This window comes from Borostomias antarcticus, assembly GCF_949987555.1.
Source record: "Borostomias antarcticus genome assembly, chromosome: 4".
NCBI classification, from domain to species: Eukaryota; Metazoa; Chordata; class Actinopteri; order Stomiiformes; family Stomiidae; genus Borostomias; species Borostomias antarcticus.
The window spans coordinates 2,911,605-2,929,505 of NC_140237.1; the positions used below are offsets into that span (position 1 = coordinate 2,911,605).

Consider the following 17,901-nt stretch of genomic DNA (forward strand, 5'->3'; position numbering starts at 1 on the left):
TACCCTTGCCTTCAAAGAGGATGATTACTTTTCAGTAATTTTCAGAACATTTTTAAGTTATTCATTTTCAATATTCTTCACCATTTCAATAATTACTTTCCCCTTTGACATTGTGTAGATTTAATACAAAAAGCCTAACAATACAACACTGGCACTTTTTCTCTACAATATTTCCCTTCACTCCAGCGACAGCACAGGGTGACATCATGTTTTGGGTGACGTGTTTGTTTTTCCGTTAGCAGGATCACACAAAAACTACCTCACCGATTTTCATGAAACTTGGTGGAAGCGTGTAGCATGGCCACCTTAATTACAACAACACTTAGAATGAAGCCAGCTCCCCGTGTGGGGATGCTAGAGACAGGGTTTGGACTGGGGTGTTCAGGGGGATGTTAGACACACAGGGTTTGGACTGGGGTGTTCAGGGGGGTGCTAGAGACAGGGTTTGGACTGGGGTGTTCAGGGGGGTGTTAGAGACAGGGTTTGGACTGGGGTGTTCAGGGGGGTGCTAGAGACACAGGGTTTGGACTGGGGTGTTCAGGGGGGTGCTAGAGACAGGGTTTGGACTGGGGTGTTCAGGGGGGTGCTAGAGACAGGGTTTGGACTGGGGTGTTCAGGGGGATGCTAGAGACGTGGGGTTTGGACTGGGGTGTTCAGGGGGGTGCTAGAGACGTGGGGTTTGGACTGGGGTGTTCAGGGGGGTGCTAGAGACGTGGGGTTTGGACTGGGGTGTTCAGGGGGGTGCTAGAGACACAGGGTTTGGACTGGGGTGTTCAGGGGGGTGCTAGAGACGTGGGGTTTGGACTGGGGTGTTCAGGGGGATGTTAGACACACAGGGTTTGGACTGGGGTGTTCAGGGGGATGTTAGAGACACAGGGTTTGGACTGGGGTGTTCAGGGGGATGTTAGACACACAGGGTTTGGACTGGGGTGTTCAGGGGGATGCTAGAGACACAGGGTTTGGACTGCTCACATGCGTTTGCGCACGCAGATCCACAAAATGCATTCATCATGGGCAGAAGTCTGTGCTCTCCGAGCACCGTTTCTAGTTTTCCAGAGCAATGCCATTTTGTTAGAGGCTTTGTGGGCATCTGTTCTGATGGGGGAGGTCTACAGGGGATTATTAAAAGATTTGCTAAGCAGTCAATTTATCCATCCTTGAGGGGTTGTTTCAACAACCTGCATTTTTATTTGCAAAATACAACATTATGTTTACTGTTATTGGATATAAATGATTACAGTAACACATGAAGAACATACATTGCATCCAACAGGAAAAAAAGAAGAAATTACAAAAATGAAGATAGCTGGATGGACTGGATGCATCAGTCCTCCTTGTAGGGGAATGAAGTGTGAATTCCCTTGGTGTGCCTGTGAGGTTAGTCCAGGCCATTCTGTGAGGTGGACAGGCAGGGTGGAACCACTGAGGGGCAGCTTAGTTTCCTTAGGTGAGGATGTCGTGGGCCTGTTGCTCCACCAGCATGGCCATGTTCTTCACATCTCCGCACCACAGGTCCAGCCTCTCTTTCATGCCCTTGATCTGAAAGCAGAGTGAGGGTTAAGGAGATGAAAGCAGAGTGATGGTTAAGGAGATGAAAGCAGAGTGAGGGTTAAGGAGATGAAAGCAGAGTGAGGGTTAAGGAGATGAAAGCAGAGTGAGGGTTAAGGAGATGAAAGCAGAGTGAGGGTTAAGGAGATGAAAGCAGAGTGAGGGTTAAGGAGATGAAAGCAGAGTGATGGTTAAGGAGATGAAAGCAGAGTGATGGTTAAGGAGATGAAAGCAGAGTGAGGGTTAAGGAGATGAAAGCAGAGTGAGGGTTAAGGAGATGAAAGCAGAGTGAGGGTTAAGGAGATGAAAGCAGAGTGAGGGTTAAGGAGATGAAAGCAGAGTGAGGGTTAAGGAGATGAAAGCAGAGTGAGGGTTAAGGAGATGAAAGCAGAGTGAGGGTTAAGGAGATGAAAGCAGAGTGATGGTTAAGGAGATGAAAGCAGAGTGAGGGTTAAGGAGATGAAAGCAGAGTGAGGGTTAAGGAGATGAAAGCAGAGTGAGGGTTAAGGAGATGAAAGCAGAGTGAGGGTTAAGGAGATGAAAGCAGAGTGATGGTTAAGGAGATGAAAGCAGAGTGAGGGTTAAGGAGATGAAAGCAGAGTGAGGGTTAAGGAGATGAAAGCAGAGTGATGGTTAAGGAGATGAAAGCAGAGTGAGGGTTAAGGAGATGAAAGCAGAGTGAGGGTTAAGGAGATGAAAGCAGAGTGAGGGTTAAGGAGAGCCGTACAGTTTACAGGCAGATTCAGTGTAATAGTTTATGCCTTGGAGGATCTGTCCCAATGTCACAATAAAACGTTAAAACAAAAAAGCAACCTTTTTCTTTAAAATGTATTTGATGGCCAGTATATCTGAGCTTATTAATTCCCTTAAGGGTAATTAACTCTAGGGATAGTGTGTGCTTACCTGCTGCAGGTCCAACACTCTTGGTTGCACCCAAGTCATCTGAACCTTCTGGTCCACCTCGTCAATATTACCCTTGATAAGGCCCACAGACAGAGCCATCATCACCAACAGTTCCACCTGCAGTACAGTGCAGACATAAAAACATTGGAGGTTAGTCAAATTCTACCATGTAAATTCTATTAAATCCCCTCCTCTCTTCTGCACCCTTCACTGACTTCCAATGGCAGCTTGCATCAGATTCAAGACTTTGGCGCTCGCCTACAGGACGGTAAAGGGGACGGCCCCTACCTATCTGCAAACGATGGTCAGGCTCCCAACTCCAGCTCCAGCACTCCCATTCTTCCACCTCTGCTGGCCGCCTAGTACCGCCCTCTCTATGAGGATGCCTGACCTCTCCAACACATCCTGTAACTCTCCCACGGGTTCTTATTACCCAATCTTACTTCCACTTTTAGTATAATGTCCAGTATGTGTGTATGGGGGGATCGGGGATACAGCCACCATGTCTCAGCCATTCCTCAGGCTTTAGGAATTATTTTAACCTCTAAAAGTCCACTTCACCAAATATTCCTGGGTTTCGGAGCCATCTTAACATTAAAACTTAAGATAATAATACATTTTGAGAGCAATTTGGGAAATTGGAAGTTAAACTTTTTTTTATGATTTACTCTTAAAGTCGCACTGAAACGGACGTTTGAGATCTAACTTCCGTAGTTTGACGTATTTCCGATGCAAACAAGCTATGAGGGTGGGACATACGTTTAGATGAATTTGATTGGAACATTGACAAGTGGACGGGTTTTAAGAACTTTAGACAGATTCGATAGAAGGATAGCGTTGATTGACGGGTGGATGTTGTGAGATTATTGGCCTAAAATCTAAGGTACCTGTTGTCGTCATTGCACGTGACCTACCGTTTTCCAGGAAGTAAGAAATTATATACTTTGATATAAGATTACAACAAAAGTAGAATTTTGTAATTTTTTTGGCATACATCGTTGAATAGGTGTACACTATGACCAATTATGTGAACCAAAATGGGACAGAATGCTTTTTTCATTTCAGTGCGACTTTAATGGCCTCATTTACTAAGAGATCGTAGGACAGAAAACTGGGCGTACGGTCATTCCCACGTTCGGCATTTATCAATTTCGACGTGAGTGGAGACTGCGACTAAATATCACGTCAAGTCTTAGCTCATGTACGCAAGTTTGATCATTGTCATGAGACTGATTCTGACTGGCATCTAAGTGCAGCCACATATTCATTCATCACTTCAAAATATGTAGCCTACCCTATGGCAAAAAATATTTTGTAAGGGTCTCTTCTATGCATCATATATCCCTAACAAAATGGGTATTTTCCAATTGTTTAATTAACAGGGTAAACTGGTTTTTAGTGTAAGAGTAATTTCACTTTCATTTTGAGCCTACTTACAGGTGCATCTCAGAAAATAAGAATATTGTGAAAAAGTCCATTATTTTCCGTAATTTAATTCATACAGTGAAACTTTCACTTTCATGTATTCTAGATCTATTACACACGGTGAAATATTTCAAGCCATTTTTGTTTTAATCTTTATGATTGTAGTATGTCAAGTATGTTCATGTATACACTCAATACTTGGTCGGGGCTCCTTTTGCACTAATTACTGCATCAGTACACGTGGAGTGTGGCATGGAGGCAATCAGCCTTGAAATATCTCACTACATGTGTAATGAATCTATGATATGAAAGTTTATAAGAACTTATATAGAACTAAATTACGGAAAATAATGAACTATCCACAATGTTCTAATTTTCTGAGATGCACCTGTAAACTATGCAGCCTTACAAGTCTTAAAATGGAAGTGAAATTAATGTTATACCAATCAGTGTACTGGTTACATGATTACTAGCAATCAAAATTAACAAATGAAAAGCAATGGGTAGGCTTCAGTCACTTGTTTAAATAAGAGCTGTGACCGTCATATGGGTAATGCCATGCTCTGTAGGAGACCTATGCGCGTCCCATCGTTCAGCCGAGGTGAGAGGAGTGGGCGAGCGAGTTAGGCTATTAACCTGACGCACCAGTTTCTATAGGCCTACTGGCTGACAGAATATTTTACACTCACACAGGTGTTAGCCCTAATTGGAGATAGTTACTTTGTGATTTATTGTCACAATAATATTTTTTTCTGTATGGAAGGTAAAATAACATTATTATTATTATTATAAATCCTCAAATTAGCAGCAATGTGCGATGGTTAAACAGGCTACACAATTAAACAAGGAAGCTGCCCAGCTCACACGCTGTCTTGATTGTGTAAATTTACATGTGTGAGCTAAAATAAAATTGTAAAATGATTTATCATTTAAAAAATAAAAAAAAAGTAAAATGCAAGATGGTTTTCCGGGATCTTTCCATGGATCTTTCCTGCAATCGGATCTGTGCTCCTTTGATAAATGAGGGTCAATTTGTCCATTTAGGAGCACCTTTTAGAGAACAAGGGCAGTCAAACTGATGTATGCATGTACATATTTTTTATTATTCTATATTTTTTATTGTATTCTATACGATACACATGCTGTACATATGGATGCATATAGTCCCTGTTCTTTCTCTTTATGCTTATTGCTATAAGGCATACTCGCTATCTGCACTTCCAACCTTGCTGTCATTTTTCCCACTGCTGAAATGTCTGTCTGTCTGTCTGTCTGTCTGTCTAGTGTTCCAAACTAGCCTAACACAGCCAATTCCAATTGGTTGCATCAATAACTGCTCGTTGGTGGAGGCCTGAGATTAATGTGAACCCACAATGTAACTCTCTAGGAACAAGGTTAGTAGCCACTGATATACTAGTGTTCATTAACTGCCAGTTGAGACAGCAGTGATGTCACCTATTCCAAGTAGAATTGACAGATGTAGATGTGACGGTCAGATAAAACATGCTCAGCACCAGTCTGACCTCATTCACAGGGATCTGGGCACTCTGGGAAATCTCATGGAAGGTCAGCTGTCTGTGGTTGGCCGGGCGGGTGAAAGTCATCTGTGTGGAAGAGAGAAAGCAGGACATTTAAAATAGTGTCTCACTATTAAAACATTCACTATCTGAGTACTACGGGATTACCAACCTCCATCACACAAAGGAGCTGGATCTTCTGCATCAGCTTTGCCTCGTGGGCTGCCAGGTCGGGCTAAAGCAGAAACACATTCCACAAGTTCAGTTTGTTGATAAAAGTGGGTTAATTATTGTACTGCACGTGTGGCAATGACTTTGGTGGTCTTAAAACAGCAAGTCTTGTCATTTTCTCAATATACAGCATAATGTCCAAATGAATTTGTTCCAAAGAGATCTTGCCTGCTGGCCCCAGGCAGACTTGAAGGTCTGGAACTTCTCCACATTGCCTCCATTAAAGGCGTACAGCGTATCAATGAGCCACTGCTTGTCTGTGCTCCTCAAAGACTCTAGCACTGGATGCATTAGCTGCAAAGGCAAACATTGCATGGAATAATGGTAGTAAATTATATATAAACGCAAGATTTATGATATTGAAATGACTATGATTGGTAAAATAAAAAGGATTACAACCCTTCACCCAGGCAATGGTCACTTACCAACTCTCCAAAATTGTAAACTCCTTCCCCTAAGAGTCCAGCCAGGCCCAGTGTGAAAGCCCTCTCCTGCTTTTCTGTCTCTACAGTTAAGATTATCAATGACATTATGAAATAATTAAGAAGCCATGATGAAAAAGTACATTGAGCAGCCTGATATGATATAAATCCAACATTAATTGATACTCCAAATCAATCCACATACCACATGCTATTGTAACCACTGTGTGAGCAATTCCCTTTAGGAGTTACCTGCCAAATCTTTAATGTCTACACAGCCCAGGTAGCGTAGAGCATCCTTGTAGTAGTTGGCGTGGTTTCCAACAATGCGATAGTATTTGCTGGACAGGTCGTAGAAGCGGCCATGGACTGACGTCACCCCAGGTAAATTGTTCAACATCTCATCAACCTCCTCGATGATTTTCTTTAGAGAGGGCGGTTTTAGTCAAGGATATTGATCAATGTGACAGACATTAATTTCATAACAGTGTCTAAAAGGACTCTAGTGAGATGTACCCGTGAGTGTTTTACCTTTGTGGCTGGAAGCTCATTGATCTCCAGCTTTAGACGGCCAATAGAGGTCTTGCACAGAATGACTGCCTCATCGCTGCTTTTCACCTGTAAAACACTATAGTATTTATCAACAAATACTTTTGTATGCTTTTTGTCTTCTAAATGACCAATTATTGGCACAATAAATTTACCTTTTCCTTGGTTTTCTCAAGGAAAGTGATGGCATCTTTAGGATCTGAAAAGACATTTGTTTAGGCAGGAAGTGTGATTTGATAGAGGATATTTTCAAGTTTAACGCTTTTACTGCATCAAAGTACAACTAAGATCTGCAGGCAAGTTATGACCAAGCATTCACCTGGCATCTGTCTCGTAACAAAGAGGATAATCTCCACCAGCGACAAGGGGTTGATTCTGGTGGAAATATAAGGCAGGCAATGTGAGCAATTAATTAGCAGTAAAACAGGAGGGTGTTCAATTCTGAAAAGTTATCCTCACCTGTGTTCAAAGTCACTGAGGAAATTTTCGTACAGCTGCAAGAGCACAGGACTTGTTAGTGACAGTGTAATGGCACAAGGCTTGTCAGTGAAAGTGAATGACAATTTGCTTAAAGGAGTAGTAAAGGGAAAATGCATGTTTAGCCCTGTTATAAGGTTACTCATGATCATAAACAATGGTTCAGATCAAAACGTTGACAAAACTAGCACTTCTGAGAAAGTCTTAGATAATTGCTCTACCACCGTTTTGGTCATACAATGGATGTGGGTGGGCACCTTGAAAAATCATTCAAAAAACATGTTAAACTCTCAATTTCAAAGACAAGAAACTCACCGAGGTGTTAGTTGGCGTTCTGACATATAATTCACCATAAAGTAAGATTCTAGTTCATCTGGAAAGGCTTTTTTAAATATTTAGCATAGAACTATTTAGTCGCAGCACATACGTGTGTAAACTTCCGCAAACTAGGTAGCCTAGCAACTAGGGATGGGACGGTTACCGGTGTCACGGCGGTGAAACCGCGGTGAAAACAACACAACCGGTTAAATTTTCATTCATAACCGTGCATAAAAAAATAAAATAAAAAAAAAAGACAACCGTGCATGACTACGTCACTGAAAAATCATACTAAATGCTGTCTGACTTTGAAAAATATGCTAAATGCTTTCTGGCTGGGGGTTGTTTTTAGGCTATACCATTTTGTTCTGCGAATACAGTAGCCTATCGATGCAGCGTACGCCTCATTTGAGAATAAAGTACTGTATTTGATCAAAGCACGCACTCAAGTGGCAATTCGTTTATTTTATTATAGGCTACTGTAGGCCTATTATAGGCTAGGCTATATGAGTTTAGTTGGCTATTTGATTGCAATTTTGATGCATTTTCACAAGTAATTAAGGGTATTTATCGGTCTATTATGAGTCTATATGAAACAAGTATAAACCACTTATTGAATTTGGTGCATTTTAACATATGTTTCAGTCATCCGGACATTTCAGAGATACGAACGACCTTCGGTCCCGTTGGGTTCAGATAAGTGGGGTCCTACTGTAATTTATTTTTTGTCTTTTCACGTTACGCCCTGTGCATCAGTAGTGTCACAAATTAACAATACCAATTCAGTTCTTTTAAGAATTTATAGTTGTCTTGTCTTTCCATCAAATACTGTAGTAGAAAAGTAGGGTATCGATAGTGGGATCGATAAAGACTCGAATCGTTAAGCAGTCTCAATAATGGTATCAGTATCGATAAAAATTACGAGACCCATCCCTAACCGTGATAAAACCGTGAACCGTGATCATTTTGGTCACTATAACTTAGACCTGGTCCAGGGCGATATCCTACGTATAACGCCCTGTTACTCTCAATGCAATTTGCCTATGAAAGCGCTTCATCGGCCCGGTCGTCCGACTCTACAGACAAAACCGTTTCGTCACTCACCAAAGTAAACACATCGTTGGAAAGATGAAAGCCTTTTCTCCTAAAGCGCTACAGTTTGTAGTCCCCCACCTTTCAAATAAAGGGCAAATTTGTACACTTAAATGTTTTATATCCACAGCGCATCGACTGTCTTCTTCTACCGGCGAATCGGCGCTCTCCGCTTTTAGTCCACTCACTGCTGCCGCTTATGTCGGGGATGATGCATTACATCTTAAAGTCTCTCAACACCATTTAAGATGTAATGCATCATCCCCGACATGGGCGGCAGCAGTGAGTAGGCTAAACAAAGCGGAGAGCGCCGATTCGCCGGTAGAAGAAGACAGTCGATGCGCTGTGGATATAAAACATTTAAGTGTACAAATTTGTCCTTTATTTGAAAGGTGGGGGACTACAAACTGTAGCGCTTTAGGAGAAAAGGCTTTCATCTTTCCAACGATGTGTTTACTTTGGTGAGTAACGAAACGGTTTTGTCTGTAGAGTCGGACGACCGGGCCGAGGAAGCGCTTTCATAGGCAAATTGCATTGAGAGTAACAGGGCGTTATACGTAGGATATCGCCCTGGACCAGGTCTAACTATAACTGTGATATGAAAATTTAAACTGTCCCATCCCTACTAGCAACATAAACAATAACAATAGCTACCGTAAGTAGCTCCGCTTCCTGAATCCCCTCTGCGGATTGATCTACACAACGGTCACTTCAATACATGTAAATGGATTTCATAAAATGATCAATAAAACCCTACAGGATTCATACTTTGCGGCGAATTTGATGTCAGAACACCAACGGACACCAATTACCCCCTCAATTACCCCCTCGGTGAGCTTCTTGTCTTTGAAATCGAGAGTTTAACATGTTTTTGAATGACTTTTCAAGGTGCCCACCCACATCCATTGTATGACCATAAGTTTAGTCTAAAGTCAAAACGTTGACAAAACTAGCACTTTTGAGAAAGTCTGATAATTGCTCTACCACCGTTTAGGTCCTAAACGGTGGTAGAGCAATTATCAGATTTTCTCAAAAGTGCTAGTTTTGTCAACGTTTTGATCTGAACCATTGTATATGATCATAAGTAACCTTAAAACAGGGCTAAACATGCATTTTCCCTTTACTACTCCTTTAATGAATGAATGAATGAACACAGTACCTGTATAAGGCCATCCCCGGTGGCAAAGCAAGGATCCTTTACAAAGTCTGTAAGCTTCAGGGTCAACTGATGCCACAACCTGTCAAGTGGAAAGCGAAGAAACAGTTTGAGAGCCTCATCTAACGATACAAGGCATAAACTCACATTTTAGCTAGGTAAAGTACTACTAACGTCCATGTTTGCTCAAATCTGTCTTTGTAGTCTGCACGATAGTGTCTGATCACAGTGAGTTTGCTAGCTAACGTTACCATACATCACAGACAAGCCAACAGTTAGCTCAAGATATGCAGAAACACAGTTATGTCTAAACAGCTAGCTAAAGCTAGAGCTGCTGCCGTTGCAAGCTCTTGTCTTGGCCAAGTTACTCTGTTGCCGTTGCTTGCTAGCTAGCTAGCTAACTAACTATCTAACTAACTAACTAGCTAGCTAACTAACTAACTAACTAACTAACTAACTAACTATCTAACTAACTAACTAACTAACTAGCTATCTAGCTAACTAACTAACTAGCTATCTAGCTAACTAACTAGCTATCTATCTAACTAGCTATCTATCTAACTAGCTATCTATCTAACTAGCTATCTAACTAGCTATCTAGCTAACTAACTAACTAGCTATCTAGCTAACTAACTAACTATCTAACTAGCTAGCTAACTAATTATCTAACTAACTAGCTATCTAGCTAACTAGCTATCTATCTAACTAGCTATCTAGCTAACTAACTAACTAACTAGCTATCTAGCTAACTAACTAACTATCTAGCTAGCTAACTAACTAACTATCTATCTAGCTAGCTAACTAACTATCTAACTAGCTAGCTAACTAACTATCTATCTAACTAACTAACTAGCTATCTAGCTAACTAACTATCTAGCTAACTAACTAACTAACTAACTAGCTATCTAGCTAACTAACTATCTAACTAGCTAGCTAACTAACTAACTATCTATCTATCTAACTAACTAACTAGCTATCTATCTAACTAACTATCTAGCTAACTAACTATCTAACTAGCTAGCTAACTATCTATCTAGCTAACTAACTAACTAGCTAACTAGCTAACTAACTATCTAACTAGCTATCTATCTAGCTAACTAGCCATCTATCTAACTAGCTATCTAGCTAACTAACTAACTAGCTATCTATCTAGCTAACTAACTAGCTATCTATCTAGCTAACTAACTATCTAACTAGCTAGCTAACTAACTATCTAACTAGCTAGCTAGCTAACTAACTATCTAGCTAACTAACTATCTAACTAGCTAACTATCTAACTAACTAACTAGCTAGCTAACTAACTATCTAACTAACTAGCTAGCTAACTAACTAACTAACTAACTAACTAGCTAGCTAGCTGTTGCCACAGCCGTATTGATAGCTAACTACTATTATTGTGTTGCTATGCTGGTTCAAAAAACCTTGTGGACCCAGATGAATACATGTTTCATAACTAAAGTGAAGCAAAGACATTTGCTTAACGTCTATAATGCAATCAACCCCATCTTAATAGCTACCAAACCATGGTGATTGAGTATTAGCTTGTTAGCTTGTTAGCTAGCTAACTCCACCCATGACTCAGCGGGTGAATGACATGGTTGCTATATCAGCTAGCCATTATTTTACACTTCTTACTTCTTGTTGTACAACTCCTCCAATGTGTGCCATTCTGCCGCCATCTCGGGGGTCGAGCTGCTGCTCTGCTGCTGTTTGAGGAACCCAGTGACATCTTTCATTGTAGCGGATAATAAGAGTTAATAAGTGCAGATTCAGAAGCGTGTTGCTAAGCTTTGCTAGCTAGTTTGAGCTGCTGCTTTACCGTAAAGACTGGGAGGAACATGGAGGTTGACCTGGGCGGGATCGAGTTACCGTAAATACCATAAGATGAAGTAACATGAACCATTTTTTATATTACACATTATATTACAATTTTATATTCTTTAGCCCTCACATTTTATCAGAAGTTATAAGGTGTTAACTTGGTGAATACAGAAGAGATACAGTATTTATCTCTATTAGAAATCTCAAAAGACTGGTGGGTAAATTATCAGCGGTCACTTACGAAGCAACTCTACGGTATATTCAACTTTTGACGTCATGAGGTCAAAGGAAGCCAACACACAACTCCTTCACTCACTGTGCATTTTCTATCTGGAAAAATATTACACATTTTACACGTATGACAGTAAGCCTCAGTGTTTAAACAGTAATTACTGTCACAAAAATCTGGCTGGATTCAAGCGGGGTGGCACCAGTAAACAGCCATTTGAATTGCCGTACGCACAACTGAAATGACTTATTGCATGACCTCAACACGGGTTCAATGCAGGTTGTGCCTATATCATAATATTAAGTTAAGAAGAGTCATCACTCCAAAAGGTATGTTGTTCGCTGGCTTCTGAAATGAATTTCGATGTAAATGATAGAGCTGCCATTCTTCTGTCCTGAATGTATGGGAGGGGGACCGCAGGCAGTCACCGGAGGAAGGGGAGGGTTACTGATTTTTTAAATTCATTTTATATATTTGAGTCCATGCAAGGGGAGGGTCATAATGTAAATCGATCAATTTAATCATCAATATATAATATTTTCTTCAGCTTTTCGGAATTCAGTTCTCTTATCTCTAGTAACGTCATATGGAATATTGCTTGGGCTATTTGGTGGGGGAGGGTCAATCTTTTTTTTTCAATCACTCGGAGAGGGTCAAAGAAAAATATATTTCTGTCAGAGGGAGGATCATGCATTTTTATTTCCCAGCACTGAAGTCTTCCAGTGACCCCCTCCCATACTTTTAGAACGGTCCCTACCTTGAATAGTAACCCTAACCCTACAACCTCAATTTCCTTTTTAGACCAACAGACAAGAGGACTTTGTGTAGCTCAAAAGCAAACAAATGTCTCATGCCAAACACAAGGCAGGACAGCAAGCTTGAAAGAGACTGAATCTTCTGTGCTTTTGGGGTAAGTCCTCTGGAGTGGGGGTCGCTGTTGCATAACTGTTATTTCAAATGCAACAAATTCTACGATGCAATAAAGTAACTGTTCCCTGCTTCCTTATGCTCAAGTGGTCAAAGAAATGGATAGCTCTTTGATTCTGCATCAAAATCAAACAGTGTGCATCCTCTTGTACAGTATAGCCTAACCACGAATATCTCACAGGACCAAGTGTCTCTGGTGGAATGGGACTCGTCGTCTGTTCTCCAGGGAGAGAGGGGAGAGCTCCCAGCAGCAGACCCTTAAGAACCTGGCCAAAAACATCAGAGAGCGACAATACAAGAAGATTGTGGTGATGGCTGGAGCTGGGATCAGCACCCCTAGTGGCATCCCCGACTTCAGGTGACTAGAGATGTGGCTGGAATGCTGCCCCTCAGGAGACTAGAGATGTGGCTGTAGTGCTGCCCCTCAGGAGACTAGAGGTGTGGCTGGAATGCTGCCCCTCAGGAGACTAGAGATGTGGCTGTAATGCTGCCCCTCAGGTGACTAGAGATGTGGCTGTAGTGCTGCCCCTCAGGAGACTAGAGATGTGGCTGTAATGCTGCCCCTCAGGTGACTGGAGATGTGGCTGTAGTGCTGCCCCTCAGGTGACTAGAGATGTGGCTGTAGTGCTGCCCCTCAGGTGAATAGAGATGTGGCTGTAATGCTGCCCCTCAGGTGACTAGAGATGTGGCTGGAATGTTGCCCCTCAGGTGAATAGAGATGTGGCTGTAATGCTGCCCCTCAGGAGACTAGAGATGTGGCTGTAATGCTGCCCCTCAGGTGAATAGAGATGTGGCTGTAATGCTGCCCCTCAGGTGAATAGAGATGTGGCTGTAGTGCTGCCCCTCAGGTGACTAGAGATGTGGCTGTAGTGCTGCCCCTCAGGTGAATAGAGATGTGGCTGTAGTGCTGCCCCTCAGGTGACTAGAGATGTGGCTGGAATGCTGCCTCCTGTGTCTGCGGTATTGTCCTAAAACCAGGTGAATTATGTGAGCCCTATCAAAAACAAACAACAGATGCATTTTGTACTGTACACATACTACGCTCCATGTGAAAATCTTATTTTCTTGAACTGTTCACAGGTCCCCAGGCAGTGGTCTCTATGACAATCTCCAACAGTACGACCTGCCTTATGCAGAAGCGATATTTGAGATCAACTTTTTTCACCACAAACCAGAGCCCTTCTTTGCCCTGGCCAAAGAGCTGTATCCAGGCAATTACCAGCCGAACCTGACTCACTACTTTGTACGTCTCCTTCATGACAAGGGTCAGCTTCTCAGGATGTACACGCAGAACATCGATGGTTTGGAACGATGTTAGTTCATCAACTATGCTCTTGAATATAACACTTGAAGCCTAACATTTGTGAAACAATCATTGGATAGGATTCTGACACTTCTCCCTTTTTGTGTGTGTGTGTGTGTGTGTGTGTGTGTGTGTGTGTGCTTGCGGTTGTGCGCGTGTGTATGTTTGTGCTTGCGGTTGTGCGTGTGTGTGTGTGCTTGCGGTTGTGCATGTGTGTGTGTGTATGTGTTTGTGTGTGACTCAAGTGGCAGGGATTCCTCCCGAGAGGCTAGTCGAGGCCCATGGCACGTTCGCCACGGCTACTTGTACAGTGTGTCGCAGAGAATATAAAGGAGAAGACCTGCGTGTGAGTTGGTTTCTGTTGAGCACCTTCCCATGAGAGCGTTTGAGTGATTAATGCTGGTTCAGTTGTCATTTTTGCCATAGGCACTCTTGTTGAGAGTTTTCATAACTACAATCCCATCCATTTGTTCTCAAATGTAACTTATGTCAGAGAAACCCTTTGACTTATGTCAGAGAAAAACTTTGTTTTGGAAAAGTGCTTTACAAAAGAAGTTGATTAAGCATGCCCTATATGTTTCTGCTGTTATCCTGCTAGCCAGATGTCATGGAAGGAACGGTTCCTAAGTGCTCTTCCTGTAAGGGAGTGGTGAAGCCCGACATAGTCTTCTTTGGAGAGGAACTGCCCCGGAACTTCTTTAAGTACCTCAGAGACTTCCCCCTGGCGGACCTACTCATCATCATGGGCACTTCTCTGGAGGTGAGAGACTGCAGGGCTCCTTTAGCTTGCTTGGGATTCTCACTCAACACACAACAGTCTCAGTGAACAAGCTCACCTGGATGATATTGTGTGATGGTTATGAAGCAGTGATGGGAGATCAGAGATGTGCTTGTTTAGGGGCCGGTCCCTCAGCTGCCGCTCCCTCTTGTATTTCCTAAGATTCTTCTTCTTCTCAGGAAGTCTGAATTCCCATTCATGAAAAAACACCAAACGCTGCTCTTAGGTCCAGTCCTCTGCCAGAAGTCCTCAACTGGCATCGTGGGACTATAGTCCTGATGGTAGCGCTACAGCAACCATCTAAAGTTTAAACCTTTAAAAAATCATAACAGATCAGCCGTATGTGCTATCACTTTGCAACCACCACCAACATGTACGTTGGAGCTGGCAGGAATGATCAAGTCCATCACTCCATTTTTCTCAAAAACTGTAAAACCTATCGAACCTGACTCCTCCCACATGTTTTGGTTAATTCACACCTCAATTGCTACACTGCATCCTCAGACTGTCCTCCACAGACAATCTTTACAGATTCTTGAAATCTCAAACATTGTGCCCATAGTTCATCAAAAATGTTTTACTGTAAACAGTACTGTATGCAGCTACTGCAAATACTCAAATCTCAAATGTTCATGAAAACAACTAAAACATTTTCATGACATGGCAGATGTAGTGTTAAGAATTCTATCACAAAAACAGAATTTTTGACAGTATTTTGAAGTCTGTCCTCATTTTCTCCCCTCAAACTACTGCTGTTCATACAGTACAGGAAAAAATACACTACCCACAATCCTATAGTGCAACAGCAATGTCTCCTCCAATCAGAGACATTGTTGTTGGCAACCCTACCCCAATAGCGGACCCTAGGACTACAACTGGCTAAACTGACTCTGATTGAGAGGACACCTGTGCCACTGATTGTTTGATTGGTTTCCTCCTGTCTTGTTAGTCTGTGTATATATAGTCTGTGTATATATAGTCTGTGTATATATATATCCTACATGTAGCTCCCCCAGTCCAGTTCTTTGTTTGTTCATTATTTGCTGTAGCTGTGCGTTGTCCCTGGTGTTTCCTGTGCCATCTTTTAAGTTTGTACGCTTGTAAGCTTTGTCTTTTGTTTAGTGATGGGGAAACGAAGCTTTCCGACGCATTGACACATTCCACACAATTCAACACATTCGACATTGTGTCAGAAGAAGTGTCTCTCTCTATTGGTGCAGTCGATACAGCAGCTCCATAATGACATCTGCTGGCCAATTCATAGTATGACGACTGTATAGATTGATTGACAAGTCAAGTCCTAGAGGAATTTTTGGCAAAATAGAAATGATCCCACCGTCATGTGATGACTTGTTCAAGACGAGTCGGATGAACGTAGGAAGCTTCATTTGAAAGATCACGTGGTTTTTTCCAAATTGACGCAAGCATCAACACATTTGTATCGACGCACATTGCGTCGGGAGGTCAACACCGTGTTGTGACTACTGGGTGGAGCGTAACATCACTACGTTTGTTCTGCACTTGTTGAGTGTGTACCTTGGTTTTATTGTTTAGTCTTTGGTTTTGGTTTTTCCCCCTCGTGGTGCCTTTAACATTTTGTGGAAACTTGTTAGACTTGCTTGGTGTAACTTGGTGAGTTCATGCCCAGGGGGATGCAGAATCAAAATGTGAGTGCATACTCATTGTGCTGTGTGACATGATTTTAGAAATATTTTAAAGTTTTAAATGATGGCAGTTCTGCAGACAGACTCATGTATTTGTCATGTGTCTCCTCTTCCTCCTCTTCTACCTCATGCACACTTCCCCATAGTCTCATTTAGTTTAGCTATTGGCCTTCATGCACAGTTTGTCCTTCGGGGAATATCCCAGGATAGTGTTACTCTGTTTGTTTTGTTGTTAGTTTGTCACCCTCTAGTAGTTAAGACATGCTTAGTGCAGCTTCAAGCTTGATCAGGCCAGCCTGTTCCGGATCTGGAGCAGGAACTCTTACTGTTCGTCTGGTTTACATCTCATATGACCAGTCTTGTCTGCTAATTACTCACAGTCCAATCAATTGTCAGTGAATCTATGCTCAGTCCAGAGTCCAGTAACTCATTCCCATCGCAGTATGTAGGCCTACTAAAATGTCCATCCAGGATTTCTATGGTGTAACTAAGCTGTGACATGTATACTTATTGTAGTCAGAGCTATCTGAAGCAGCCATGTCCTTATATTCACTGCAACATCTCCAATGTTCATACAACAAGTGACATCACTGACATCGTAGATGTAGTGGCATTTTTCAGAATTATGGTGTCTCAAAAAAAGAGAGTATTTTGAATTCTGTCCTCATCCAGTCCCCCTCAAACTATTGCTCTCATAGGAAAAGAATGCACTACCCATAATCCTATAGTGCAACAGTGTGAGCTACACCAATCAGAGATGTCACTGTTGGCAACCCCTGCCTAGGACTACATCCAGTCGAATTGATTGATTGGTTACTGATTGAACAGAGTTACTCTGCAATTAGGAAGACGAGACAAAAAAATATTTCAAACCCCAGCCAGTTTGTCACTCATGAAGGTCATACATGCATACATACATACATACATACATACATACATACATGCATACATACATACATACATACATGCATGCATACATACATACATACATACATACATACATACATACATACATACATACATACATACATACATACATACATGCTGTACATGAAGGCTGCCACATGTCTTGTATTATTGAAGTTTGAGAATGTCCTTTTGTAGAACTTAAAGGACAATGCTAGTTTTTGACAACCTGGACCTTATTTACGACATATTATAAGACGTTTGACTCACCGAGATCACTTTGGTGTAGTTCGGAGGCCTGTAGAAGAAATCATGTGTCTGAAATTAAAAAATCCAGCGCGAGCCAGTATATCCATGTAATGGCGGTGGTGGGGGCAACGAGAATGCAGCTTCAAAAAATCTATTTTCTGCCGCGAAACGGTTGTTTTCATCAATCTGTCTTGATGAATCGCTAGTTGTGCTTACATAGAGAGCGTAGGCCTGTTGTGGTATTTCACATGCCTCTGTAATATGATCTTTAGAAACGTCTTTAGACACGAAATAGCTTCCTCACTTGCTCCAGCACGCATGCGCACAGCGTGCTGGAGCAACGATTGCGCGCTGTGCGCATTAGTGCTGGAGCAAGTGAGGAAGCT

General features: G+C 42.0%; 2 protein-coding genes across 2 annotated transcripts in view; one reads left to right on the plus strand and one right to left on the minus strand.

The window, feature by feature from the left end:
- Nucleotides 1-1,157: 1,157 nt before the first annotated feature.
- Nucleotides 1,158-11,451, minus strand: psmd13 (proteasome 26S subunit, non-ATPase 13). The gene is made up of 13 exons (XM_084436733.1): nt 11,274-11,451; nt 9,642-9,720; nt 7,055-7,089; nt 6,915-6,970; nt 6,751-6,794; nt 6,578-6,664; nt 6,299-6,470; nt 6,050-6,129; nt 5,793-5,918; nt 5,566-5,628; nt 5,400-5,480; nt 2,452-2,568; nt 1,158-1,539 (listed from the first exon to the last, which is right to left on the minus strand). The coding sequence occupies exons 1-13, from the start codon at nt 11,372-11,374 to the stop codon at nt 1,444-1,446; spliced, it is 1,137 nt and encodes a 378-aa protein (XP_084292859.1). The 5' UTR covers nt 11,375-11,451; the 3' UTR covers nt 1,158-1,443.
- A 361-nt stretch (nt 11,452-11,812) lies between these two features.
- Nucleotides 11,813-17,901, plus strand: part of sirt3 (sirtuin 3) — a 7,925-nt gene continuing 1,836 nt past the window's right edge. Inside the window, exons 1-6 of the mRNA XM_084436672.1 lie at nt 11,813-12,017; nt 12,490-12,598; nt 12,797-12,973; nt 13,696-13,928; nt 14,164-14,264; nt 14,517-14,678. Coding sequence (XP_084292798.1) covers nt 11,930-12,017; nt 12,490-12,598; nt 12,797-12,973; nt 13,696-13,928; nt 14,164-14,264; nt 14,517-14,678 — 870 coding nt within the window. The 5' untranslated portion in view covers nt 11,813-11,929. The remainder of the gene's footprint in view (nt 12,018-12,489; nt 12,599-12,796; nt 12,974-13,695; nt 13,929-14,163; nt 14,265-14,516; nt 14,679-17,901) is intronic.